Source organism: Kogia breviceps, chromosome 18, assembly GCF_026419965.1.
Source record: "Kogia breviceps isolate mKogBre1 chromosome 18, mKogBre1 haplotype 1, whole genome shotgun sequence".
NCBI lineage: Eukaryota > Metazoa > Chordata > Mammalia > Artiodactyla > Physeteridae > Kogia > Kogia breviceps.
This window is the reverse complement of record NC_081327.1, coordinates 43,941,849-43,969,816: the sequence shown is the minus strand read 5'-3', so window position 1 is coordinate 43,969,816 and position 27,968 is coordinate 43,941,849. Positions and strand designations below refer to the sequence as shown.

The following is a 27,968-nucleotide window of genomic DNA, read 5'->3' as shown; positions in this document are numbered from 1 at the left end:
GCTCTGCTGCCCCTGTGCTCCCCATAGCGTGCTACCTGCTTTCCTCTGGTGTAATCACCCCATAGGAAGTGAAAGTCAACTTTGGAAAAAGTACAACATTCAAAGTACCCAGATATTGTCCCTTTGGCCAACATATATGAAAACTTCTTGTAAATTAAAGAGACAAAATGCCTTTTCAGCAGACTACTGGGGATTTTAATGACATTGAACTTTTGCTTGAATAAATGGGCCACAGGCTAGAACTGGAAGCCATTTCGTTAGTACCAGACCCTTCAGTCTTTGTTTTCTCTAGAAGACGTATCCTTATTCTCAACCAAATGAAGGAACCACAGTCAAAAGAGCATAAAAAACCAGACAATGAGCATCACAACAGAAACCACCAGACGTGCCCATCACTCCTGCCTCGCCCTGCATTTCCAGAATTTGCCCTGCCCGAGTCCTAGCAGGGGCATCCTATATAACACGTTGCTGCTATTAGCAGAAAATTTTCTTGGCTTTTGTTTGGCTGGGGAGGGAGGCAAGATATTTAAGAACTGCTATCAACTAGTGGGTTTCTTCCTTCACTTTTCCTTTCCCCTCTTCCAGAAGTGCAAGCTCTTTCATTTCTTTCTCTTACTTTACCTTTAGCTATTTCACTCAATTTTCTATAGACTAGAAATAGAAATTCTAGACATCTAGAAATAGAAATTCTAGACATGTACAAATAGAAATTCTAGCCACAATAAAATAGTTTAGCTGTCCTTGGAGTTTGTTATAATGGAATTTTTCTTGTACTGAGCTGGCTGGGGAGAAAAATAGAATTGTTAAAAGAAGGAATATGGCAGCCATGGAGAAAGCAGATGGCTATCTCTCCCTCCTGCCTTCGGAAAATGCATCATTTATTTCTCTTCCTCTCTTTTGGGTCTCAGGATTACTTTCCTTTTGGAGGTTTTTAGATATTTCTTTTTCTTCTTAAATTCCAGACAGAGATGGAAGGAATAAAAAAGGAACTGATTATCTCTTGTTGGTTTAAAAACAAATCCAGATAATCCAGAAGCTTGCTTTGGGAATTACAGCTCCCCTGTATACGTCAAAGAGAACTATATGTTTTAGAATTTAGGGAAAATAGGGATGAACTCATTGCTGGGGACCTGAGGGGGCAGAATTGTCTGCAAGACGCCACGAGCTCACTGAGGCTGCTGTGCTCATGTCTTTATTTTAGAGTTTGGGCCTGGAGATGGTGGAATGGTTCCAAGGCTCACTCTGCCGCAGGAAGTAGACAAAACTCAATAAAACGTTAGCATCTTGCAGAATAGGCTGGGACCTTGACATATTCCGGTTAGAGCTGATCCAAGTCAAGAGAGAGGAATAGGAACTCACTGTCCTCTGAAAAAGATGCGTGGAAATGATGCTCAGGGCAAGGCGCTGATTCTAGCAACATGAGGAACCTGAGGGAACAGGGAGGAAACGGCATTCTTGATTGGAGGAGAAATGAATGAAGTGATTCCTCAAGGACTAGTCTCGTGGCCAGGCAGCTCTGTTGCAGGTGACTTCTTCCCTTGGGGGTACCATGGAGTCTACAGGTGGCAGAAAAGGTAGCCTTGGACCCAGGCTGTACAGGAGACCAGGGCATTCTTGTGAGGTTTCCAAAACACGTTAGAGGAGAAAAATGCCTGTTCTGCCTTCTTATCCTCACGCCTCCCCAAAGGGACTGGGTCAAGGGAAGGGACAGGTCTGAGATAGGAGGCACTTGGGTATCATCAAAGATTCTTAAATCAGGATGAGCCTTATTTCATTTGCCTCCCCCTTTACAGAGGAGAAAACAATGATCTCTGGTCCAGAACAGCTAAGCAAAAGATTTGTTTTTTTCCCCTATTTGAATTTCCAATCCAGTGATCTCTTAAAAATACGCTTTTTTTTTTTGACCCAACGGAGTAAGAAAGACAGCACCATAGTAAGTAACAAAAGCCACATGGTGGACATACCTGCGCAGTGGGGCATCCCAACAGACTTGGTGATGTCCATTCTTTGGCTTACATCTTGGGTCATCACCCTCCAGCCCGGAGTGCCATACACCTTCCCCCTTGATGTGGGGTCTGTTTTGCTTGGGCATAGGCCTTTGGTATCTACCATTGAGGGCCCAGCTTTCAGCTTCTTCTCCTCTATTTCATTCTTTAGTTTCTTGTTTTCCTTTTGCAGATGGACCATTACATTGTGGAGGTGGCTGGGGAAGGAGAGGGAAGGACAGGTGGGTGTTTGGTCTGCTTCAGTTCCGTGGACGCCCAGTCCCTTCCAGAGCTGGTGCTGTCACACATGTTCTGTGGAAATGGAGGCCTATGTGCATCCCCGGGAAGAAGCCCAGGCCTGGGGTTGGGGTGGACCCAGAATCAGCACTCCTGACCCACTGTGTCATGTCAGCTCTGGGCTAGTTTTCTTGTTAGATGGGGACCATCGAGTCTGATCTGCCTTCTGGGGTTCATATAAAAATCCAGTTTGACAAATGATAGAAATTTGATTCAAAGAGCCAGAACAACTCTGATCACGTGTCCTCAGTTTCTCACAGCCATGCCTAGGAAACACTCACATCCAGTTCTGATGCCAAAGCCCAAGTTCTTTTGCCTCCCTTTGCTGAAAGGTTGAGAACACAGGGGATCCCGGCTCTGTTGAGAGCTTGGGCAAGTTACCTGTCCCCATTTTATGGGAGAAATGGCAGCTCCAATGTAGGTGAGGGGAAGGTAACTGAGCATACCTCCTGTGGCTCAATAAACGGCAACTGTTAATACTAACAGCCTTATTTCTCCAAACCAGTGTTGAGAGAAGTGGGTGACCGTGGGCTCTGGAACCAGGCTTCCCAAGTTGGGATTCTGACTCTGCCACTTACTGGTCATGAGACCATGGGCAAATTATGTAGCCTGAGTTTCTCCCTTTCTTTATCCTTAAATGGGGATTATACGTGCGCTGAACGTGTGAGGTCTTATGAAGATTAAATAAGTTAACACGTGTAAAGCACTTGGAACAGTGCTCCTCATGAGTAAGCAATAAATATTAGTTGAGCTCTTGTTATTATGATTAAAAGATGGTATTCCTTCAAATAGGATCAAGCCAACTCAAGAATGAGTTCTTTGTGAAACAAACAAACAGAAAAATCAAAGAACTTTCCAGAACTTGGCACAACATAAGAAAAAGCCTGGTGCCCGGCTACCTTCAGATTCTGACAATTTCTCCTTGAGTTAAATCCTTTCAGAAAATGTTTCTGTCCTAGTGAAATATTTTACGATCTTTTCTAGAGGAAATCAAATAGAGAATTCATCCTCAACTGCTTCTCTGGGCGTATTCTTTGCTCTCTTGCTCTGTATAAATCTGGCTGGCAGTGAAGACACCCCTTCCCTTGTAGCTCTTCATGTTGTGGCCACGCTCCTTGGGCCGCTGGGCCTGGAGGTGGGCTCCTCGAATTCCCTGGCTCTCTGCCACTCTCTCTGGTCCACTCCTGTCAGCATCCCTGATGCTTTCAGCATCCTGTACTTTTCATCCAAGCCCTGGCCCCTCAGTTCCTTGACCTCCTTATTCCAGTGATCTTTTCCTCTCCCTCAACCCAGACGCTTTCCTACGGTCCCAGCTCAGGACACAGCTTTCTAACCGGGGCTGCATGAATGGCTCCCAGGTGTGCTGCGATACCTCAGCCCTTGGAGCAGGGTTTGGCCCAGCTGCTGGTTGGTCACCTTTACCATAAGCAGCCCCGTCCAAGGCCCTCCCAGTGTGCCAAACAAAGGTGGTCATTTTCTAAGTGTTCCCTGACAAAAGGTTGGGAAACACTGCCCTGGAGCTTGTCATTACCTGTTACTATGCCCCCTCTGAAGTCTCAGTTTCAGACATCCGTACGGATGTATGTATGTATGTATGTATGTATGTATGCATGTATCCATACTTTTGCCTCTGTTCCCAAACTTCTAACACTCCTCCCGTACCACACTCTATGCTGACCCAGCTTTGACCATGAGGGTGAACCAAGGCTGCAGGTAGATGGACCCAAATGACCACATGGGACAGAAGGACCCCACCAGCCTTGACTGCTCACCTCATAGAGATGTTCCTTCTATGTTCTACGTCCCTTTGCTTGGAGAGCTCTCTGTTACCACAGCTTAGCCACTACCCTAACTAATATGGTCTGCTTTTCAGTTCCTGTTTCCTTCTCAGCATTCTGACTTCTGAGAACTCTGGAAGGTGACAGTGGAGAGGGACATAGAGACTATTAACCCCCTATTTTATTGTTGGTGCGGGGACTAAGGCCCAAAGAGGTCAAGTGGTATGCCCAAGGTCACACAGACGCAGATTCGGGACTCGGGGTCTTTCTCCACATATCCAGTGAAAAAGCCAGCCCTGGTTCCTGGCTGGCTCCTCTCCCTGGGGCCCAAGCTCCAGCCAGGGGGGCGTGGGATCACTTACTCCTTTTCACCAGTCAGCTTGGCGATATATTTGACCTGTTCACGGAGCTTCTTTCCTAGTTTCTCATTGGTGATCCTGTAATAAAGTTCACAGAAGAAAAGAGTTCCCAGACCCCTGTGAGCCAAGAGCATGAGCTGGCTGAAAAGGACATTGGGTGTTCTTGGAGAGGCCTCTTCTGCGCCCAGATCCCCCGCTCATCCCCCAGTCCCCGGAGCTGCAGCCCTCTTAGCAGCTGGCAATTAAGAGGACTCTCTACAGTCCCATGCAAAATCACTGCGATCCCAGGTGAGTTCAGGGGATCCAGGCAGTGAAGCCCGACACCAGGCTGGGAAAAGGAAATGTGACCCCCAGGAACATCCCTTCTGTCTGGAAGCTGCTCCATTTCCAAGTGGGCGGGGCTTCCTGAACCTGCCTGAAGGGTTGCAGCGCCTTCATCTTATTCCCAACATTTGGGTATGGGCTGAGACTGGATCCGTTTCCCTGGAGGGCTGTGTGTGTGTGTGTGTGTGTGTGTGTGTGTGTGTGTGTGTGTGTGTGTGACGCTACTCTCTGGCACACGTGTGATTCCAGCCCTTGGAACGCTGCCTTACTGTTTTCTTCCTCACTTACTTCTGCTCTTTTGCCCATTGCTCCATGTTGGACATCATCTGATCATTCTCTCGGTGGAGCCTGCAGGTATCTTTGGGCGCAGACCGCTGGGGCAGGCAACAGGACTTCGGTACAAGAAGTAAATGAGATAGTAAGGGGGTGGGAGCACAGGTCTGTCGCCTCCCTTCTCCCAAAACAGGTCTCCTCTCTTCCTGGGAGAAGAAACATTGACTCTGCTGTCCAACCCTGAGGCCAGAGTTGGAATTGCCATTGCAGGCCTCCACCTCCAGCAGTGCATTATCACAAAGGTGACATCTGTGAGCAGACACCACTTATAGTAGAGACAAAGTAGGTTTGTACATTTATAATAATGATTTTCAGGCCAAAGGTAGCAAAGTGACCTATTCTAAAATAGCAATATGTTAAGCCTTTTAAAAAATAGATGAAAGAAAAAATATCTGGTGAAAAGGGAGGACTTTTTTTCTAATTTGGGCAAAGGCCCTGTGGCCGCCCCAAGGATATCCGGGAGCCTCCTGCTACAAACTTCACTGCTCAGAGAGCTGGGCATGCCCAAAGAGCTCTTAGCCGATTCTACCGCAGGGTAATTGAAAGTGTCAGGAGGGCCTCTGGAGGATGACTGAGCAGTGCATTATCTAAGTCAGGGCTGCTGGTGTACCTGACATGGAGATGGCACTCTCTGTCCTCTGGACTGGGACCTTTGCTCTGTTCAATATCTCTATCAACAAAGTCACGGGGAGATGGTTGGGTCGAGACAGCCGTTGTGGGCCTGGAACACCCAGACCCCGTTTTGTACTGAATAGAGGGGGGGGTGTCCTTTCCTTGCTCCCAGGCACCCCCACCCCCACCAAAGGGTGTCTGTCATCCAGGCGGTCGTGGGATGTTCTGGGGGGAGGGGCAGGAAGCGACCAGAGTTGAGCAGTGCCCACCTCCCTCTCGTCCTCGAGGAGGTTCTCTCTCAGGGCGCGCATTTCCTCCTGGAGTGCCCTGAGCTGCTCCTCTTTAGCGGCCAGCATCTTGAGGTCGCTCTGGTGCTGCGTCTGCCACTGCAGCACCTGCTTGCTCATGTCCTCCAGCTTTTTGTCGAAGGCCTGCACCTGCTCGGTAGCGCACAGTGAGGAGGAAGACCCCGGCTTGCCACCCTGACCCTGGAGGACCCACGACAAGGCGGGAGGGCGCTTTCTCTGGGAGGTTCATGAGGGAGTTTTACTTCCAGCGGCCAGCAGAGGGCGCCCCTGCTCTGATAGTTGCCGCCTGCCTGAGGCTCCCAGAGCCCAGCAAAAGGGCGGGCACCTGTGAGCTGAAGGGAACGGCTCAGTGCGAAGTACACAGCTGTGGGGCGAGAGGAGACCTTGGGGCCCTGGGCAGGACGGCAGCCGGAGCCCCCGGCCGCTCCTCACCTCTAGCTCACTCTGCTCCTGGAAGCCCTGCAGTTTTTTTAACTCCACATTGAGCTTTTTCATTCTCTCCTCGTAAGCGATGACTTCCTCTTCCAGCTGAATCTTCCTGTCTTGGGCCTGTGTCAGACTTCGGTGAAGACTCTGTGTCTCTGAGGTCGAATGATTGAGCTTTGGTAAAGACAAAGGGTTGGGGGGAGAACGGCTGTCATTGCGCTTGGGCCTCTCTGCTGAGTCCTGAATGGAGAACGGTTCCACCAGTCCCACAGCCCCTACTCTCTTCTGCCCAGGGCGGCACAGACACCCCTGGTCCTGCTCACCTCGCCTGGAGTCCCAGGGAGGGGTGAGAAGTGACAACGGGCGGTCTTCTGCATCTCCCCTGCCCCTCTCCTGTTTCCATCAGCCAGGCATGATGAGCACACAGGGATGGGGCACGAATTTCCCTGAAAACTCCAGGTCTTGGGAAAACCTTGCCCCCGGGTCACCCATGGGCAGAAAGACGTGTTAGATTTGGCCTCTATCCCCCTCTTCCCCAAAGGCTCAATAAAGAGAAGCAGGCCTTCTCTGGACAGACATCCCAGCTGATGCAAGGGTTTGCAGATGGCCTTGGTGACAGCCAGTCATGCAGGAAATTGACTCCTTCACCTTTCATGCTGCTGGGATAACTTGGATATTAAACAGCCCTGGAGATGAGAGGGTGTAGCCCACCTTATCCAGGGCCTGTGTTAGGTCGTTTTGGCAGGAGGCTGACTTCCGGCATACCTCCTCATAGACTTCTTTACTGACCGTGGTCTGGAGGTATTGCTTCTCTTTCGCCGCAGCCTTGTCCAGCTGAATCTGCAGACTCACCACGGTCTCCTTCTGAAGGGTTATCTTTAGGGAGGGGGAACATCACTGTCAAGGTTCATGGCCAGAGAGGCATTCTCTGCGTCCACAGCAGATGGGCAGGCACTGGGCTCTCTCCTCTCTGCACTAACTGCCTGCCCAGTAGCCTGTGATAATGCCCACTTCCCCTCACTGTTGGAGGAGGAAGAGCTGCCTTTCCAGGTTCTTCTGCACCCCTCTCCCTACACTTCCTTTCTAGATAGCATGTCCTCCCAATACAAGGAGTACTGGAAGTACTGGGCCATGATGTGTCAAATACACGAAAAGTCCCTCTCACAGACTCCGCAGCCTTTGATGCGTGCCAGCCAAGCATGGGTCCTACATTTGTAACTGGATGGTTTCTGTTAATTAACTGCCTCATGGTGAGGATTAGGGTTAGTATTAGTATTAACCCGGAATCCAGTTCTAGGTTAGGAAATATGATGCAACGTTTCAGTGATATGCATTATGCCTCAACTCCTGACATAACCCACTAGACTTGATGCACCATGAAAGCAGGACTGTGTGTGCTTTCTTCATTGCTGTATCCCCACTACCTGTAGCTCAGAGCATGGCATATAATAGGTGCTCACTAAATATACTAAATGATTTATTTGGACTGAATGAAATAGTGCATTGGGCAATACTAGGGATGAATTGGACATATAGTTCTGACAGAGTGTTTAACACTGAAATATGGACTACTGATGAAAGGAAATGCAGTTTAGAATGCAAAACTAAGCCTCTTTCTAACGGCTGTTTCCATTGATTCAAAAAGTCTGTTATATGTGGGGCATGCTTTAAAAAAAATTGAACATGCTTACACACACATAAACTCCTCCAGCCTCTGGATTCCCATCAAAGGAATTCTGAAATTAGTGCTTCTAGTTGCACATTTACATAACTACCTTTCTTTTGGCAAATGTGATAACAGGCCTATATTAAATACTTAGGCAGTATTCCTTGTATTGAAAGCAGTTCCTTGGGGATTTGAGTGATTCAGACCTCAACTCTGGATCACACTAGAGGAGAGATTTATATCTCTGAGTGACAAAACTCCAGAAACATCAGTGCCTCAGACCTCTGCTGTTTAATATGGCAGCCACTAGCCACATGAGACTATTTACATTTCAATAAAACTAAAATTAAACTTATAAATTCAGTTCCTTAGTCATACTAAGCCATATTTCGAGCACTCAATAGCCATATGTGGCTAGTGCGTACAGTATCAGGTAACTCTAATTTAGAACTTTTCCATCATCACAGAGAGTTCTATTGCATAGTGCTATTCTTACACTTAGAATGGTCACAGTATTTTAAGATGAACTCTTTATTATGCAGGAATCAGAGCTGCTTGGTCTCTCATTTATAATTCACGAGACTACCTAATCAAGATGCTGTGTTTTTTTCTTGTCCAGAAGTATGGAATGGATTCATTTGGGGCAAGTACTGCCATTCATGATGAAGGGAAAAGAGGTTAGGAGTAAGAGCCAGATGATCCAGGTTCAAATACTGCTCCATCCCATCACTTACCAATCAGTCAGTCTGAGCCTCAGCCTTTCTCTCCTCTGTAAACCAGCAGATGGAGGGCGTGCCAAGGACGTAAGTAGACAGTCAATAAATGATGACTGAATGTGAGCACTGTATGTGCCTCACATACATTAGATGCCATTTACTCCTTCTGTCTTTATTCGTGTAATGAAATGTAACCATGTCCCCTTTTGTCCCATTTTTGTGTTCTGGGACTGTTTTTGGAAGTGTTCCCTAGCAAATTGCCCCAAACAATGGACTCACTCAACTCTGGTCTAAAATGCAACTCTGGAAGACTTGATGCCGAAGCCCAGATGGTTTGGGGCTCCACCAGATATTAAATAAGACCTTCTACACGTGGAAGAAATACTTCTCGGCCAACAAGTGGGTGACACTTCAGGAGGGAAGTGGGGGCTCCGGTGCCCCAGAATGCACATGGGCTGGGCAGTTAGTGGCATTTCTGTGATGGAGGAGAGCTAGGTGCCAACTTCAGGTCAAGGGTCATAGGGTTCAAATTTCCCACCCCCTTGGGGTTTCTGTCTACTCACCTTACGAGTCAGCTCCTGGTTGATTTGCTGGGTGCTGTTTTGTTTGCAGAGAGAGGAATCCAGTTGTGCAGAACATTGCTTTAACTGTGATTTGAGATTATCATTTTCCTCCTCCAACTTTCTCAAATTCTCCTTTGACTGCTCCCCGATTAAGGAAACAAAGCCCAGACAGAGGTGTTATCTCAGACTCCTGCAGCAGCCCCTACTCTGCCATCACGCACAGCTCCACTTTGCACCCCGTGTATCTCAGGCCTTCTCTCCTCTCCTCACTTGTCTTTCTCACCCTCCCTCCCTTCTCTCCTGAAGTCTGGGCGCCCTCAGCCTCTGTATCCCACCAGGCCCAGCTGGGCTCAGGTCCGGCCCTGGATTCTGAATCCCGAGGCTTCCCAGATTCTCCTCACCATCTTTTCTTTCTTTTTTACTTCCTGTCGCAATATCTCGAGCTCTTGCTCCAGGAGCTTCTCCTGCTCTTTACTCTTTTTCAACTGCTCCCGTTTCTCCTCCAGCAACCTGGTTTCCTCCTGAAGCTGTCCTTCTAGACTGCATTTGGAGGAGGCTTGCTTCCTGTTCTGAGAAAACAAACACGGGGCTGAAAGTCAGGCACCATATTTTTGGGGAGAAAAACCCCAGCCCAGACAATTGTGCACAGGGATGGCTGAAATAAACATGAGGACAACTTCTTGGTTATTTAGCGTGTTTAATAAAAAAGTTTCCTCTTAGCTTCAGCAACAGTTTTTCTTTGTTCAATTAGAAATACCAACTTATTTTATTTATAGATCCAGGTCCCACTTACCAAGTCTTTCCACATAAAATACTCTTTGAATAAATTTTAAAAAAATCTTAGAAAAGCACAAAAGGAATAATTCAAAGTTAAAAAACTTTAAATCGACTGAGAAGGATAGCTTTTGAGTCCTAGAAAAAGAAATAATACTGTCCTTTGACTGTTTTTAAGCTTAGCCCTTGAATATGCTTATTATTGGTTGTGGGAACTGGAGCTGACTGGCTGGCTTAGCATTCTAAAACAAATTTTGGACAAGTAGTTTGTAATGGATTGGTGGTGGCATCTTCCCAAATAAAGAGCAATGCAATTTTTTTTTTTTTTTTGACCACACCACTCGGCTTGTGGGATCTTAGTTCCCCGACCAGGGATTGACCCCAGACCCTTTGCAGTGAGAGCCCGGAGTCCTAACCACTGGACCGCCAGGGAATTCCCAAGAGCAATGCATTTAATCTGACACAGAGCAAATGCTTGAGCTGGCTGCCTACTTGCCCTCCATACCTGGTGTTGAATGTGATTTATACGATCTAGCAGGTCATTCAGTTTTACATCCTGCTCAGTCACTGTCTTCTGAAGCTGCTCCTTTTCCTTCTCTGAAATTTCAAGTTTTTTCGAGAACTCAGATAATTCTGATGTCAGCTCCTCTATCCGTTTCCTAAAGCAAAGTGGCAAAAACAGGTGGATGGACTTCAGGGTCCATGTCGGTGGACTGCGGGCTGGCTGCCCGGGGCTTGCTACCCAACTCCTGGGCAGCAGCCCACAGGGTCCCAACTGGCTTACGAGGGACAGAGCCTCTGTCTGGAGGGGAACCTGTGGTACCTGCTGGGTGCGAGTTCCTCCTCAGCCATTAGGGAATCCTTCGGCGGCTTCTGAAGTTTTCTCTGGAGCTCCTGGATGGTCTCTGCCTTCTGCTTCTCTAGGCAAATGCAGCTTTGCAGTTTCCTATGGCAATCCTCCAGGTTACCCTTTGCCAGAATGGCCTCTTCTCTATATTGGGCTGCTTGCTGAGCTGCAGAAGACAGGAGATAACCCGGGGGATGTCCATGTGTGAAGGGAGTATGTGTGAAGATCGGACTCTCAGATGAGACCAGTTAAAAAGTCTGTTCCTTGGGGCTTCCCTGGTGGCGCAGTGGTTAAGAATCTGCCTGCTGATGAAGGGGACACAGGTTTGAGCCCTGGTCCGGGGAGATCCCACATGCCGTGGAGCAACTAAGCCCGCGTGCCACAACTACTGAGCCCGAGCTCTAGAGCCTGCGAGTCACAACTACTGAGCCTGCATGCCACAACTACTGAAGCCCGCGCACCTAGAGCGTGTGCTTCACAACAAGAGAAGCCACTGCAATGAGAAGCCTGCGTACCACAATGAAGAGAAGCCCCCCCATCGCCGCAACTAGAGAAAGCCTGCGTGAAGCAATGAAGACCCAATGTAGCCAAAAAAAAACCCAAGTCTGTTCCTTCATTCTGTGACTTACTTCAATTTCCAATCTGTCCTCATCTCTCTCTATTTCATTATCACTCCTAAGGAGCTCTGATAAGTTATGTCTTCAACTACCCACCAGCCATGAACTCCTTCTTGACTAAAATTAAACAAATTGGTCGAAATTGCTTGGCATCTCTTCTGAGACTCATCCTGTCATTGAGGACAAATCCTGACCCTCACGGAGTTTAGAGTCTAGTGAGGGAGCTGTAATTGGTTCACCTGACATAGAGAACACAGTAATGTTAAACTCACACTGACCATGAACTCAGGAAGCAAGACCAAAGCGGGTAAGTACAGTTGGAGATGGACTTAATGGAGGAACGGAGGCTGAGCTGGGCCTTAGAAGAAGGAGACGAAAGGGAATTCTCAGGGTGGGGGGCACAGTGAAGGGAATGGGGAGGGCATGTGGGAAGATGATGGGAAGACATCAGCTTAACTGGAAAGGAAAGTGGGAAGGAATGGTGAGAGACAGAACTGAGGAAGTGCATGGACTAGAGGGGGTTTTGGAGGACGTTGAAGGCCCGAGAGAAACGTTTAGACATGATTTAGTGGGTTCCTGAGCAGGGATCTGCCATAACGGAAAGAGTGCTTTAGGAAAATTGGAATGGGTTAGAATGGAGAAAGACTTCTGACAATATCCTTTTAGCCCACATCCTTGCCTGCACTGGGTATGAAGGAGTAAGTTGCTTACTGGGGTTTCTCTACACCAAATATCTCCCCACTTCCTGTAGTTTCTCCTATCATTTCTACATAAATATCACTTTTGTCTCCATTCTTTTCAGCCTGGGATACTGGAAGAAAGATGGTGTCACTACGGAAATAATTATACACCCGGAAGAAGGGAGGAGGATTTTTTTTAATAGGGAAGAGAGTAGGTTCCGCTTTGGGAATGTTGGATTAGTGGGGAAGGTGGGTTGGTCAGGTGGAGCTAGTCTCTAAAGACAAGACTGACCAGGTGCCAAGTCAGGGCTGGGGCTCTAGGCATTGGAGTCACCTGCGGAGAAATGCAGCTACAAGGAACGAGGCGCTCATCAAGGAATGAGTGTAGAGGGAAAGGAGAGGGCAGAATCTTAGAGATGGGTGACCACTGTCAGGGCAGGAGGGAAAAGAGGAAACAATGGTGAGATTTATGGACGAACAAGGGACCTGTTGTGTCTCCAAAGCTAATAAACAACCATTGAGGTGCGGGGGACCAACAGTGTGGACACCCAGAGAGTTAGAGGAGGGCGAGGAAGGAAGACGTGCTTTGGACCTTCTTTTTTTTTCCAAATTGATACATCACTCACATAACATAAAATTTATCCTTTTAAAGTGTACAGTACAGTGGTTTCTGGTAGACTCACAAAGTTGTGCAACCATCAACATCTAATTCCAGGACATTTTTATCACTCAAAGGCAACCCCATTTCCAAGGCAAGAAGTTACTGGTGACCTCTGAGAAAGCACTTGCGGCAGAGGAGCAAAGGACACAACCCACACTGCAAGCGAATGTGTGTGGACACCAGAAAAGGAGAGTGTTAAAAACCAGGGAAGGAAGAAGTGAATGGTGTGACAAAGGTCCCAGAGAAGGTGGAGAGGAATGTGGTGCAGAGAAGCAAGGTACAGAGCCGTGCGCCCTCCGTGGTGAGGAAAGGAGAGGACCTTCAGCTGAGGCTGCAGAGAAAACGGTGGGCGTGTGAGAGCAGCGGTCCGCCTTCCCAACCCGAGCACCTGCTGTGTGATGGGGGCTTCAGAGAAAAGATAAGCTTGGGGTGAAAGAAGGAGCTTAGAGGGAGGTCCTAACTGCTGTGAGATGAGATGAGATCATGAAGACACTGGAGTGAGAAAATGGTGAGGGAGAGGGACACGGCCATTTGGGGAAAGGAGGGGGCTGCTCTGGCCCCGTGGGTTGGAGTGTGGGGGGACAGCGCTTGCCCGGGGGCCTCACCAGCCAGCCTGTGCTGCTGTTTGGCATCTTCGAGACAGTCCTTCAGCTTCTTGATCTCAGCTCCCAGGTGCCCATACTCGGCCTTGCACTTATCCTGTCTCTCCTCCTGGATGGCAATTTCGAGTTCCCTTGTCATGCATTGCTGCTTCTCCAACTCCATCTCCTTTTTTACGAGGGTGTTCTTAACCTGCGCCCGGTCCTTCTCTAGCTCGTGCAGACTCTCATCTTTCTCCTGGAGGAGCTGAGGAAAGCAAAGTGTTAATGCTGATAGAGGCCTGAGCAGCGGCAGGGTGAAGTCAGTAGAGATTGTCTTGAGCCCTCTTCAGCCACCATCTTCTCTTGCCTGGACGTTGCAATAGCCTCCACCTGGGCTCCCTGCCTGCCTGCAGCAGTCAGAGATGGGCTTTTACAAATGCGAGTCAGATCTTGTTAATGCCTCTGTTCAAAACCTCTACTGGGTCCATCTCACTTAGAAAAAGGCTGAAGTCCTTACCACGACGTCCCGGGATGCTCATGATCTGGTACCTGGCTACCTGTCTGACCTCACCTCTGGCCGCCCCACCCTCTCTGCTTCCGAGCTGACTCCCACCTGAGGGCACTTGCCCTTGATGTTGTCTCTGCCTGGAATATTCTTCAAGACTTTGGCCTGGGTGGCCCCCTTACTTCATTCAAATGTCTGCCCAAATGTCACCTTATCAAATAGGCCTTCCCCGACCACTCTGGGGAAAACAGCCACCAAGCTGTTTTAGAAATTCATTAGTACATAACATTTTATTGTATATTAGTTTTATTTGTTTGTCTCTAAAGACTGGAATGTAAGCTCCATGAAAATAGGGATGGCACATGTTTTATTATATTCTTCATGCCTAGAAGAGTGCTTGGCGTATAATAGGAGCTCAAAATTATCTGTTGAATGAATATATGAGTGACTTGAAGCTGCTTATCCAGACTCCTTGCTTCTTCTTCAACATCTCTCCAAATACCTCCATTTTGGCTGGTGAATCACCTCCAGACCTTGAAATAGGAAGTTTGAATGACCAGCGACTCAAATCAATTGGATTATTTCTACTAGCTCTGATAAAAGTTTAGAGTTGAGGGCTTCCCTGGTGGCTCAGTGGTTGAGAATCTGCCTGCTAATGCAGGGGACACGGGTTCGAGCCCTGGTCTGGGAGGATCCCACATGCCACGGAGCAACTAAGCCCGTGAGCCACGACTACTGAGTCTGCGCATCTGGAGCCTGTGCTCCACGACAGGAGAGGCCGCGACGGTGAGAGGCCCGTGCACCGCAATGAAGAGTGGCCCCGGCTCGCCGCAACTGGAGAAAGCCCTCGCACAGAAACGAAGACCCAACACAGCCAAAAATAAATAAATAAATTAAAAAAAAAAAAAAGTTTAGAGTTGAAACAGTACTGACTACAAAAACTTGCGCTGGTTTCAGAGTCTTTCAGCCCTTGGTTCCATTCTTAGGCTTTTCTAGGAGCTTGATTTACGTTGGTAACTACAGATCTTCTAGGGCGTTAGTTCCACTAATATTTTCAAACTGGCTGGTTTGCATAGTTGTAAGTTATTTGTAATTAAAAAATTGAAATTCACATGAAATTGTGAATAAGGCTACATATTATTTTATAGCATTTCTTTCTACTCTTAGGCATAAACAAAAGCATAAGGGAATAATACGAGTGTGTCCCAAACTCACTATTGCAGGGCTGGGGAAGAACCCCTTTCTTACAGAGTCCACATCTCTATTAAGGCCCCTGATATTTTATTTATTACGTGCCATGAGAAATTCCAAGGAAGAGCTCAGCATTGCCCCTGGGCCTGAAGCACCGCAGTCTCACTGCGCATGTGCGGGTGCTCCCCAGGCCATCACAGCGAGCGCGGGGCCACGGAACCCGCCCCTGCCAAGGCCTGGCCTCACAGGACCCTGCTGGCAGTTCCAACCACGGAGCTCCTTGCCTTACCTTGTCTTTCTTCAAACCAAGCTTCTGGGTCTCAGTGAACTGCACCTGCAGCTCCTGCAGTTGCCGTTGCAGGATGACGACCTCCTTGTCCTTCCTCTCCACGTGGGCAGATGTCTCTTCCCGCAGCCCGTGCAGGTCCAGCTCCAGCTTCATCATGTCTGCAGAGGAACAAGACAGAGTGCTTCTTGCTCAGAGCGGGGCTCCGGCTTCCTTGGCTCCCTGCTCTCTGCCGCGGCCCGCTGGTCTGCGGTTTACCCTTCAGGGTGTTTTTCTTCTGTTCCGACACGGCTTCTAGCTCCATGCGCAAATCCTTCACGAGGTTCTGGTACTCCTCCACATGCAAGCACTGGCTGTCTTTCTGCTCCTGCAGGTGCTTCAGTATCTGGGCAGATGGAAGAAGAGGAGGGCAGGGTGAGGACATGGGGGAAGAAAGCTTTATAGAATTCTGAGGGTCCAGAACAGGCAAATCCGTAGGGATGGAAAGTACAATAATGGTTGCCAGGGTTTGGGGGAGGGAGGATGGGGGGTGGTGACTGCTCGTGGATATGGGTTTCTTTTTGGAGTGATGAAAATGTTCTGGAATTAGTGGTGCTGTTGCCTAACTTTGTGAATACACTAAAAACCAATGATTGTACACTTTATTTTTATTTTATTTTATTTTTAAAAACATCTTTATTGGAGTATAATTGCTTTACAATGGTTCATTAGTTTCTGCTGTATAACAAAGTGAATCAGCTATATATATACATATGTCCCCATATCCCCTCCCTCTTGCGTCTCCCTCCCTCCCACTGCTCTAGGTGGTCACAAAGCACAGAGCTGATCTCCCTGTGCTATGCGGCTGCTTCCCACTAGCTATCTGATTTACATTTGTAAATGTATATATAGTGTATATACACTATATATACACTATATATATAGTGTATATATAGTGTATATATGTCCATGCTACTCTCTCACTTCGTCCCAGCTTACCCTTGCCCCTCCCCGTGTCCTCAAGTCCATTCTGATTGTACACTTTAAATGGTGAGTTTTCTGGTATGTCAATTATATCTCAATTTTAAAAAGTAAAAAGAGAGCTAAAAAAGAAAGGACATGGCAGACTTCTTCTCCTGCTCACACGGAATGGAATGTGCACAAAAGGAGCCACCTCTTCCTCCCTGCAACACTCAGTGTCATTGATAAGGCACCTACTGTGTGCCAGGCATTGTGTGCAGCACTGTAGGTGCTGCAAACAACACAGACACCAATTCTTACCCCCCAGGGAGCTGAGCTTCTGGTGGGATGAGACAGACAAAGAGCATAAAGCAGTGACTTACAGAAAACAAAAGTTGGTAAGTGCTGTGGAAGAAACAACAGCAAAAGGGGAATGGAGATGTATGGGGCGGGCAGGGGCGAGGCTGTGGGTTACAGTTTTAAATAGGACAGATGGGTTGGCCTCACTGAGAAGGTGGCCTCTGAGCAGGCACGTGCTGGAGGTGAGGGCGCGAACCATGTTGAGGTATCTGAGGGATGCGCTCTGCAGATGGGGGAGGGGGCAGTGCTAGCTGATGACAAGGCCCTGGGGGGAGAACATGGAGGAGACCATGTGGTTAGAGTGGAGCGAGTGATGGGGAGAGGAGGTGAGGAGGTTAGGGGGCAGTCACATCACATAGGGCTCTTAGTCCCTCAGCAAGAACTTTGGCTTCTACCCTGAAGGAGAGGGGAAGGGGCTGTAACCAGAGAAGGCAGGAAGGAACATGTGCATGTGGCCAAGGAGGAACAATTAGTTGTCTGGGCATCAGGGGGTGCTGGGGAGATAGTCACGTGATTTCACAGTTGACAATGAAGGAGGGTTGCAGCATGAAGACACAGGGGGACAGCTGGAGAAATGCAGGGCAATCACCGTCTGACCTGGGTGTGACGCGACTCAAAGGCCCCGTGTGTGCCGGGCCAGCTGAGGGAGGAGAGCACGGCTGGCAGTAACTGTGATGTGGGTGGTTCTGGTCTGAATAGAATGGTCCCATAATGGGAAGGCTTTGGGTAGGATATACAAGATGGTGGGTGAAAGTGGATTCTGTTTCTTGAGGAAGTCTGTATCATTTTAAAAAATGGAATGTTAAGGCAGAAATTGTGTTTAGTAGATAAAATTTCAGTTTTGTAAGATGAAAAAGTTCTAGAGATTTGTTGCACAACAATGAGAATATACTTAACACAACTAACTGTATACTTAAAAATGGTTAAGATGGTCAATTTAATGTTATGTGTTTTTTACCACTGTAAAAAATTAAAAAGTGAGGGAGAAATAAAGACATTTCTCAGACAAAAAGAAAACAAACACGGAGTGTATGAGATCTTGCTGTAGGTCAGGATGTGAATAACATGAGACTGACTTTTAAAATAAACATTGACAGATGTACAAGGAAGAGCTCCAAAGTTCATCCAAACCTTGTGGGATCAGAAAGTCCTGGAAAAAGAAGCATCTCCACCCCCCAACTAGAGGATCCCTTGGAGAGCTGATGTGTTGACTCTCTGCCACTCCGCCTTGCCACTATTTCAGCATCAGCATGGCCTCATGTGGCTGGCTTTGCCTTGTACCTCGAGTTCAGGCATGACTGACTTCAGACCTCCTAGAAGGGACCCTAACCTAGTTTTCACTGTCATATTTGTTGGTCAAATCGTGCGATTTGTTTACATGGTTTAAATGCTTATTCATTATTAGAATCAACTTTTGAGATGGCTTTGAATTTTGAGAACATAAGAGTTTTTTTTTTAAAGGGAGTGGATTTGAATTAATAATCTTCCCTAAATTTGTTGCTTTTCAACTCCAGCCAGAAACTAGAAGGCTGGATGGTTCTTTTGAAGCTAGCAAGCCAAAAGGAGCCCCTGTCTTGTTTAGATGTACGCCTGGATGTGAGTTAAGAGACAGGTGCAATTCCAAAATTCAATTCCAAGATCTAATCATGCCAGACACACTCCTTGGGGGCTTGGCATACATTATATACACTATCCTTGTGGCAGGGCTAACCAAAGTGACACAAATATAAAATAAAATATAAAATGTAGTATAAAAATTTTAAAAAGTAGGAGAACCCAGAATCAAACCCAACTCGGCCCAATCCTACCAGGCACATATAAGCAAAAGTTCTCCCACCTTTTTGATGTCTTCACAATCTTCTGAGGAGCTAGAGGGATGTCGGTGGGTGGCTGTATAGGCAGCAAAGTCTGCTTGTAATTTTATCAAAGCCTCTTCACGCTCCAGAACCTGCAACCCAGCACAAGTCAGTTATGCTGGATGATCAACGCAGCTGGCTTATTACTAGTGCTATTTTTGCAGGGTGTTCCTTTTTCAGCCCAAGTTTGTTGCAGCATTATATAATTCATATTATATAAACTAAGGAGAAGGAATTATGTTCTCAATCTTATATCAAGGTTCACTAAGGCATAGACAGTGATTTGTCTCAAGTCCATCAATGGCCACATTTTGGACTCCCTCTTGATCCTCTGTGCAGTCCAGTTTATGAGGCAGAAGAAGATTCTTTGGAGGCTGTGATGGAAAGATGTACTCAATCTCTCAGAAGATAGGATTCAAAGTTCAAGAAATAAAGAAGGAGGTTTCTTTTAGAGTGCGTGAATGTGTACATGTTTTTTAAAATTAAAAAAAAATGAAAGTTTTGTTCTTGTTTGTTGAAAATAATTCAAATAGAACCCAAGCATTGAAAATAAGAAGTGAGACTCCCCTCTCTCACTTCTACTAATGGGGAGGGGGCACTATTGGCAATTTACAGTATGTACTTCTATATTACGATCAAAGACTTTACAAAAGTGGGATTGAACTATACATAAGATTCTGCAACTTTTTCTCAACAGTGTATCGCAAATATCGTCCATGCAGCCCTTACAGATCTGCTTAATCTTTTTCCTTGGCTGTGTATTATTCCATAGTATGGATAGCTCTTTAATCATTTCTCTTAATCTCTTTAACTATTTCCCTACTGATGGACACCCTGGTTGTTGTGTGAGATTTTAAGTCTCTTTAGAATCTCAAACTTAGTGTGGGTTGGGGGATGCATGCCATGGAGAATATGAACAAGAGGCAGGGACATGAATAGGTAAGACATTTGAGGAGTACTGGCAAAGAGATTACTTTTGGTGACTCTTCTCCCCTCCTTTCTTTCCTCATGGCTTTATTTTGGGTCTCTTGGGAAAATGTTCTAGAAGGACACACTTACCAAAGCGTAACTGCAGGCTAGCTTATTTCGAAGTTCCTTTATTAGATCATCCTGTTCAGAGACCTTCTGCCAGACTTCAGACAGTCGTTTCAGGGTCTCCTGATGCTCCTGAATCATGCAGGGAGAAGTGTATATATGCACCTTTGAATGATCACCCTTGTTCTTGGGCTTCTGGGATATTTAAAAATAACAGGTTGATTTTGTTCATAATTTTCGAGTCAATTTCAGAATGCCATGAGCATGGAAAATCTCTAGACCTATATTCTAAAAGTTTATATTCATATATGTGAATCAGAGCTTCCTTAACAAAAGAAAAAAATTAAGTGCACCCATGGTAAAAAGTTCAAAGAGTTCACAAGAGAATACACTGAAAAGTCAGTCTTGACCCTCCATGACACAGGTCCCCTTTTCCATGACGGTCTGTGTTACCAGTATTTTGTATATACTTCTGGGGATAATTTATGCATATTTATGTATGCGTATATGTGTACGTATATAACCCCCTACTCTTCCCCTACCAAATGAAAGTCTTCTGCATACTATTCTAAACGTTGTGTTTTCACTTGGCAATTTATTTAGGATATTTTCCACATTGCTATTTGTGGATCTATCTTACTCTTCTTTTAAAATTAATTTCAAACCACACGAGTAATACACACACACACACACACACACACATATATAATCTTTCTAAAACATTGTAATATTACAGGCAAGTCTAAATTTCTCTTTGACCACCACCTCTAATCCCATACTTGCTGCATTCTCCAGAGATGACAATTTGTGCATATCCTTCTAGAACTTTGTCTATACATTTACATACATATAAATGAATATTGTACAATACATATATTATTTTGTCTTTTTGAAACATTTTTTTTTCTCAACAAGATGCCTTAGAAATTTATCCATGATAGTACATGTGTTTTTATCTTGCTCTTTTAAATTGCTTTTAAATATGTTTATCCAGTCTTCTATTGATGGGAATATATGTTGCTTCCAAGTTCTTTCTAAAACGAAGCTGAAATGAATATTTTTGCACATAAATCTTTGAGTACCTATTCTAGTTTATATGTAGATTAAATTTGTAGAAGTAATAATCTATTTAAATTGGATCTATTTGAAACTTTGATATTGCACGATTGTCCTTCAAAGAAAACATACCAATTGACACTCTCATCAACATGAATATGGCTGTTTTCCTAGAAGTGCGTTTTTTAAAAAAATGTCTTTCTCTAGATCATCTGAAATCATGCATGAAGGTTACTACTTGTTCACTGGTCTGCACTAATAATGGGGTGAACTGATGCAGACAGGCAAAAAAGAGCAAAAAGTCCTAGTTTGGATGGTAGATACTTTATCCATTAAACTGTCTCCCTAACTGGGCTTTTTCAGGCAAAGTTAGAAATAGTTCATGTTCACTGAGCATGAAAGCTGCCCATGAGTGTATAAATAATTCAGTGTCTATGTGGAAAAAGGAATGGAAAACAATAAAAGTTAAGAAACAGTAAGATGATACTCTCATTATGTATATATAAAAAATATATATATGTGTGTGTGCATTATATATATATATGTATATTCCAGGTGGACTAAAGCTAAAAACATAAAAATACAAAGTTATAAAAGTGCTAGGGCTTCCCTGGTGGCGCAGTGGTTAAGAATCCGCCTACCAACGCAGGGGACACGGGTTTGAGCCCTGGTCCAGGAAGATCCCACGTGCTGTGGAGCAACTAAGCCCACGTGCCACAACTACTGAGCCCACATGCCACAACTACTGAGGCCCGTGCACCTAGAACCTGTGCTCTGCAACAAGGGAAGCCACCGCAGTGAGAAGCCCGCACACCGCAACGAAGAGTAGCCCCTGCTCACCACAACTAGAGAAAAGCCCACGCGCAGCAATGAAGACCCAAAGCAGCTAAAAATAAATAAATAAAATAAATAATTTTTTAAAAAGCGCTAAAAGACAATATAAGATAAACTTTTGCAATTTTGGGGGTAGTGAAGGCCTTCCTAAACAAGACACAAAACCTAGAATCTATAAAGAAGAGCTAAGAGATTTAACTTCATAAAAATTAAGAAGTTTTGTATGTTGAAAAATACCATTAATAAGAGAAAATGAAAAGTTACAAACTGGGAGAAAATATTTATAACATATAATGAAGCATTATTACCTGTAATATATTAAGAACCTCCTATAAGTCAACACAAAAAAGACTAACAACCCAATAAAAAATTGGTTAAGGATTTAAAAGCAATTCGTAAAACAGAAATCCACAGGACCGATACACTTATGAACAGGCTCACTAGTTCATTCACAAGGTGGGCGCTGTGATGGGCCTCCCAGACCCCCTTCAGCAGTGAAGGACTTACTCCTCCAGCTGCTGGGGGTGATGCCCTAAGATAGCCTCAGCTGTCAGCCCTTTTGGGGATTGCCTGGGCTGAAGAAAACTTTTGCCCAAGGTCATGTCTCTTCCTAGGAAGACAGCTCACATCCAGTCACTGATCAACATGGAGCTATAAAGGCCAGCTCCCTTCTCCCCAATTTAGAATTGCTCTAAAGGTCCTTCCAGCCCCAGAGCTCCCCATGAGGTTGGCTGAGGCCTTTGCTGGGACCATCAGAGCCCAGCTTCTCCAACTGCCCAACCCTGCTTCGTTCCCCTTCACAGGTGTTAATGCCAAGAGCTTTCTCTAAAAACGTCCTGCATACCAATCTGTCTCAGAGTCTGCTTTCTGGGGAACCCAACCCACAGCTATTAGAACTAAAGGAAATAAAAATTGAGAAAATGAGAAAATCTATTTTTTTCCCCATCCATCAGTTTAGCACAACTTAAAAAGACTGAAAACATACCCTGTGAGTGTAGGGAAATTATTGTTGGTAAAAGTGTAAACTGAGAACCTTTTTGGTGTTCAATTTAGAAGTATCTTTAAACATTAAAAATAAGCATTTCCTTTGACCCAGCAAAATCCCACTTCAGGAATTAACACCGTAGAGATAAGGATGTTCATTTACAGCTTGTTTTTAGTAGACAAACAGGTCAGTATATGGTACAAGGTACAGTCATACTACAGAATACAAGGTAGTAACTAGAAGAAATCATCAAGATATACATTTAAAAAGCAAAGTGTAGAACCATATTTATAAAATGACTCATTTATGTAAAAAGAAAACACTAAATTTTTACATAGCAATAAGATGGGGAAGATTGCCAGAACATTTCGAGTGATTGCCTAGGAGGTAAGAGTGGGGTGGAGAAGGCTGAAGGTGGACTTTTACATTTAATCTCCATAATTCTGTCTAGAGAGCCTATATTGTTGTATTACTTGTGTAATTTTAAAAAGCAATTGAAAGAAAAAAAAACAAGTTCAGTCACTTCTTTGCTATGTTTTGTGGCTTTCTCCTTCTATTTGATCCTGAAGCTATGGTTTCCATGAGTCCTGTGACCTGGAATAGCCCCCTGCCGGACCCCCATGGCAACATGGAAGATTTGAGAGCTCATTTGGTAATTCACTTTCTGCCTTATTTGAAGTGGTGGCTCCTTAAATTAATTAAGGAGCCTTAAAATTCCTAAGGAGCAATCTTACAGGAGATGTGAAGGCTGGAAGTTCAAAGCTGAGGGCTACAAAATTCAAGGGAAGGAATGACAACTGGTTGAAGGTTTGGGTTTCTGGCAGAGAGGCTGGGACTGTTACAGGGACCACCTGGGAGCTCCTGGTCTGAGTGGTCTGGTTTAAGTCCTACCTGACCGATGATCCTGCTGAGTTCCCCCTCCAACATCTTCACTTGGCACTCCAGTAACTCGATGTTGCTCAGGGAAGTCTGGTATTTATCCCTGTAGAGGTTTAAGCTCCTTTCTAGGGAGATGATTTTGTCCCTGGCCAAGGCGAGTTGCTCCTGGGCCAAACGGAGCTTCTCCCCTGTGTTCTCATTATGATTTCCCATTTCCTCCTCATAGAGAATCACCTGTTGGTGTAGGAAAAAACAACAACACTGAACCCATGGAAGCATCTAATGAGGAAAGGATATTGCTATAAGACCACATGCAGAGGAGTCTCATATCTTAACTAGAAACCCAGATGCAAAGAATAGGCCCAGCTCAGATCTAAAAACTACAATACATAAAATCAGAATGTTAATGATTAGAAATTTTTTAAAAACAATTTGTCCTGTTTAGACGGTAAACTTCTTAAAGGCAGGGACCATATCTATTTCCCATTCTGTCTGGTATGTAGTTAATTCAATAAAGACTTGTTAGCTGATTAATAAGAATGAATGTATAGCTCCATTTTTTAAGGGCTTAAAATGCCAGTATTCTTTCTTTCCTATGTATTCTCTAGAGGTCTAATTTAGAAAATGTGGAGCCCACCGTGCACACAGACCCATGTCAGCAAAGTTCCCTAGAGACAGTGGGGAAACATGACCCGAAGTTCCTCTGGGATTTGCAGCATCGTTATTTAGGTTCTTTTTCTTCCTGATCAATGAATTAGTCAACCAACTGACAGATATTTATTGAATGCTCATGAGCACTGTTTTGGGTGCTTAGGGGTACGTATACCTATATAATATAGGCTCCTCCCTCAAAGAATTTACAAACTCTTACAAATCGGGGAGAGATATGATTTAAAATTAGCAAACAACTGTTAAGTGAGCTAAACTATACAGCTTGAATTATATGTGTTGAAAAAGTTAAGGGCAGGAGGGTCATCAGGAAGGCTTCCTTTGGGTTCAACTTGTTCAGTAGAATTCAGACAGAACACATTTTACTGGTCTAAGCTAATATATTTGCTGCCTGTCATCTGAGATTCGTCTTGGGAAAAGATCACTTCGTTTGAGGTGTTTCTTTGGTAAGGAAACGAGGCAAGGAATATTTTATATTCAAACATTTATAACGGAAGCTCACATCCCCTTGACATTCACCATCACTCTGCATGCTAACCCCATTCCAACCATAAGCATCTTCAACTCTCTGCCTGAGCGTTGCTCTGGCCCCAGGAGTCCACTCAAGCAGAGGAGCAAGACAAGGCAAGTGACAAGTACTGGGGAGTTTACTACCCTCAGGTGCAGCCATCAACCAGTGACTCGGGTGGTTGGCTGGGATCAATCTGAGGTGCGTTCTACATTATCTCCCAGAGTTCTCCAGAGGGATTGAACCCCAGTTTCCCATAGCAGTGATCTTCTTAATAGTGATTTTCTTTATGGGCTTCCCACCTTTGTTTGACTCACTTCCCTATTCTCCCACCATGCTTCCTGGGATCACCTCCTGAATCAACTAGTACTTATATTCATCTCCTTGTCTTAAGATCTGTTGTTGGGAAACCCAACATTAGACAGAAGTTTGATACTTCTGTGAACAAAATATTGGGGGAACTTGGCAGAATGCCTAAAGTAATTTTTCCAAAGTTTTCCCATTTGGGGCTCTGTCTCAGTGACTGCTGCTTGCCGAATCCCACACCTTGACTTTATTTGGGACAATAGTGAGCCTCACTAAAACACTGCATTTCCTTGACTTCCTAAGAACTAGCTGTAGCCATGTGACTATTTCTTGCCAATGGTAGATAAGTGAAAGTGTTGTGTGCGGCTTCTGGAAAGTGTCCTTAAAAGGGAGGAGTGTGCCTTTCTCTCCCCACCCCACCTCCCACCTGATTATTTGGAATGAAGATGTGATGGTTGGAGCTCCAGCAGCTGTCTTAGGTGACCTAGAAAATGGAACCCTTGGGCTGATGATGGTGGTGCTGAAAGACAGAACCTTATGTACCTGATGACACATGTAGTTACTGTAACAGTCCTAGACTACCTCTCTCCGACCTCCTTTTATATGTCATAGAAATAAACTATCTTATTTAAGACACTATTACTATGGGGTTTTCTGTTATATGCAGCCAAATAGAATCCCAACTAATTCAGGGTCACTTTATCTAGGCTGGACTCTTGTTTAAGTTAAGATGAACCAGACAGTTTTAACACAGCCCTGCATTAGCTTTATTAAACCATGGTTTATGCTCACAGGCTTTGTCCCAGATTATATTATGTAGGATAAACTTTCTTTGTTCCTTTCTCTCCCAGTCCTTTTCAGCAAATTCTTATTGGCCGTAATATTTCCTTTAAAAAAATTCCATGTTCTTTAAGGCCTTTCATAAAACCCCTGGAGTTAGTTCTTAAAACAGCACCATTCAAGATAGCCCTTGGAATTTTATCTTTAAAGGCAGAGGAAGAAAATGCCAGAGGAGGCTGCCTGTCCCATTCCCCCCCTTTTTTAAAAAAATAAATGTATTTATTTATTTTTGGCTGCGTTGGGTCTTTGTTGCCGCGCACGGGCTTTCTCTAGTTGTGGCGAGCAGGGGCTGCTCTTCGTTGTGCTGTGAGGGCTTCTCATTGTGGTGGCTTCTCTTGTTGGCGGAGCAGAGGCTCTAGGTGCGTGGGCTTCAGTAGTTGTGGCATGCAGGCTCAGTAGTTATGGCTCAGTAGTTAGAGCTCGTGGGCTCTAGAGCGCAGGCTTAATAGTTGTGGTGCATGGGCTTAATTGCTCCACAGCATGTGGGATCTTCCCAGACCAGAGCTCGAACCTGTGTCCTCTGCATCGGCAGGCAGATTCTTAGCCACTGCGCCACCAGGGAAGTCCCTGTCCCATTCCTTTGAACCCATGGTTTTACTACTGCCAGTGCTATCACTTTCCAACTGATTTTAGTTCTATGGCTTTGGTCTTTGGAATTTACTTGGGATTCTACGAGGATGATACTCTCTGGTTAAAAAAAAAATACTATCCTCAGACATGAATAGAAATGAATGTCCAGAATGTACTTAAGCTAAGTCTACGTGATCTAAAACTCCAGCCTGAAAAAAATGACTGATCTGGTACTGTCAGTGATTGACTCAGACTCAGTGTCTGGTTATCTTATCAACTGTGCAAGTGCCAGGAATTTATATATGACCAAAACCTGATTTTTCTAAAAATGATTGATTTAATGGACCTTATACCTCCTTCATAACCCTCAGAGACCCAGAGTCTTTTGCATTTAAATTGCCATGGTAATAGAATGGAGATGATAAACCTACATGCACACCATACACATATATGTGCATGCACACACACACTCCCACACATGTACACACATACCACATACCCCATGTGCATTAATACTGGAGCTTTCACCCAGTTATGCCATTCTGTTTAGTTCCCTCTGTTCAGCTTCAAAAAAAAATCAAGAATTAAAGAGGGAAAGTTGATAAAACCTGCTCAAGATGTTGTGAAGCTCTTCTCTAAGTCCAATGCTTGCTTTCTAGTAGCTTTGGCCTGATTTCTGTAGGTACATGGGCATATGGGACATTTCCATAGTTACTTTATCTATACCTCATCTTCTTTCATCTTGCAGTGATGGTGGAGAATAACCAGGTCGGAAGTCTCCTTCTCCAGGATGGACTGATACTGCAGGAGGGAACTGTAAGAAGTCTGCAGCTCCTCTGTGCGAAACTCCAGTTCTTGCTGAAGGGCCAGCAACTTTTTCTTGAGTTCTTGGAGTTGCCTCACATGACACTGTTTATTGGGCTCAGACTTCATGTGTGACTCCTCAAATGCTGACACTTGCTTCTTATTCTGTAATTGAGATCGAATATACAGAAAGGTTTTAGATTGTCACCAAGCAGGCATTCAGTCTTTGGTTTTTTTCATTTGTTCAACCATTCACATCCATCTATCCATCCATTTATCTTTTCATCTCCAGAGCACTTATTAAACATTTCACTCTATTCACAATTAAACATCACTTTGCACTTTCACTCTATGGGAAGGATTTAAAAGAAGGAAAAAAACCATCGTTCCTTCCTACTATTTAGATCTACCATTCCTATTATGTAGGTCAGAAGAAAAAACGTTCATATAAAGAACCTAGAGAGTAGTATAAAGATACACTCGATAATATGCTTATGTTTTGTCTTCATGTATAAAGATAACACAATTGACCTGGAAGGGAATGAATTTCTGGTTATGGTTCTTGCACTAAACTTGATTATTAAAAATGCCCAGATAGGGGGCTTCCCTGGTGGCGCAGTTGTTGGGAGTCCACCTGCCAATGCAGGGGACATGGGTTCGTGCCCCGGTCCGGGAGGATCCCGCATGCCGCAGAGAGACTGGGCCCGTGGGCCATGACCACTGGGCCTGTGCGTCTGGAGCCTGTGCTCCGCGACGGGGGTGGGGAGGGGCACGGCAGTGAGAGGTCCGCGTACCGAAAAAAAAAAAAAGCCCAGATA

At 45.2% G+C, this 27,968-nt stretch overlaps 1 protein-coding gene across 2 annotated transcripts; it reads right to left on the bottom strand.

Moving 5' to 3' along the window:
- Nucleotides 1–176: 176 nt before the first annotated feature.
- Nucleotides 177–27,141, bottom strand: PMFBP1 (polyamine modulated factor 1 binding protein 1). Of its 2 annotated transcripts, XM_067018220.1 has the most exons (18): nucleotides 27,073–27,141; nucleotides 23,466–23,687; nucleotides 19,724–19,894; nucleotides 18,646–18,756; nucleotides 15,768–15,894; nucleotides 15,513–15,670; nucleotides 13,552–13,792; nucleotides 10,965–11,154; nucleotides 10,647–10,800; nucleotides 9,769–9,936; nucleotides 9,368–9,505; nucleotides 7,134–7,298; nucleotides 6,429–6,596; nucleotides 5,958–6,125; nucleotides 5,032–5,135; nucleotides 4,423–4,497; nucleotides 1,965–2,203; nucleotides 177–1,427 (listed from the first exon to the last, which is right to left on the bottom strand). In XM_067018220.1, exons 1-18 carry the CDS (start codon nucleotides 27,085–27,087, stop codon nucleotides 1,411–1,413), a joined length of 2,631 nt encoding a protein of 876 aa, XP_066874321.1. In that variant the 5' UTR covers nucleotides 27,088–27,141; the 3' UTR covers nucleotides 177–1,410. The 2 variants fall into 2 exon arrangements, with proteins under 2 accessions (XP_066874321.1, XP_066874320.1); XM_067018219.1 differs by lacking the exons at nucleotides 18,646–18,756; nucleotides 19,724–19,894; nucleotides 23,466–23,687; nucleotides 27,073–27,141 and having other exon boundaries at nucleotides 197–1,427; nucleotides 9,368–9,508; nucleotides 15,768–16,007.
- Between the last annotated feature and the right edge of the window lie 827 nt (nucleotides 27,142–27,968).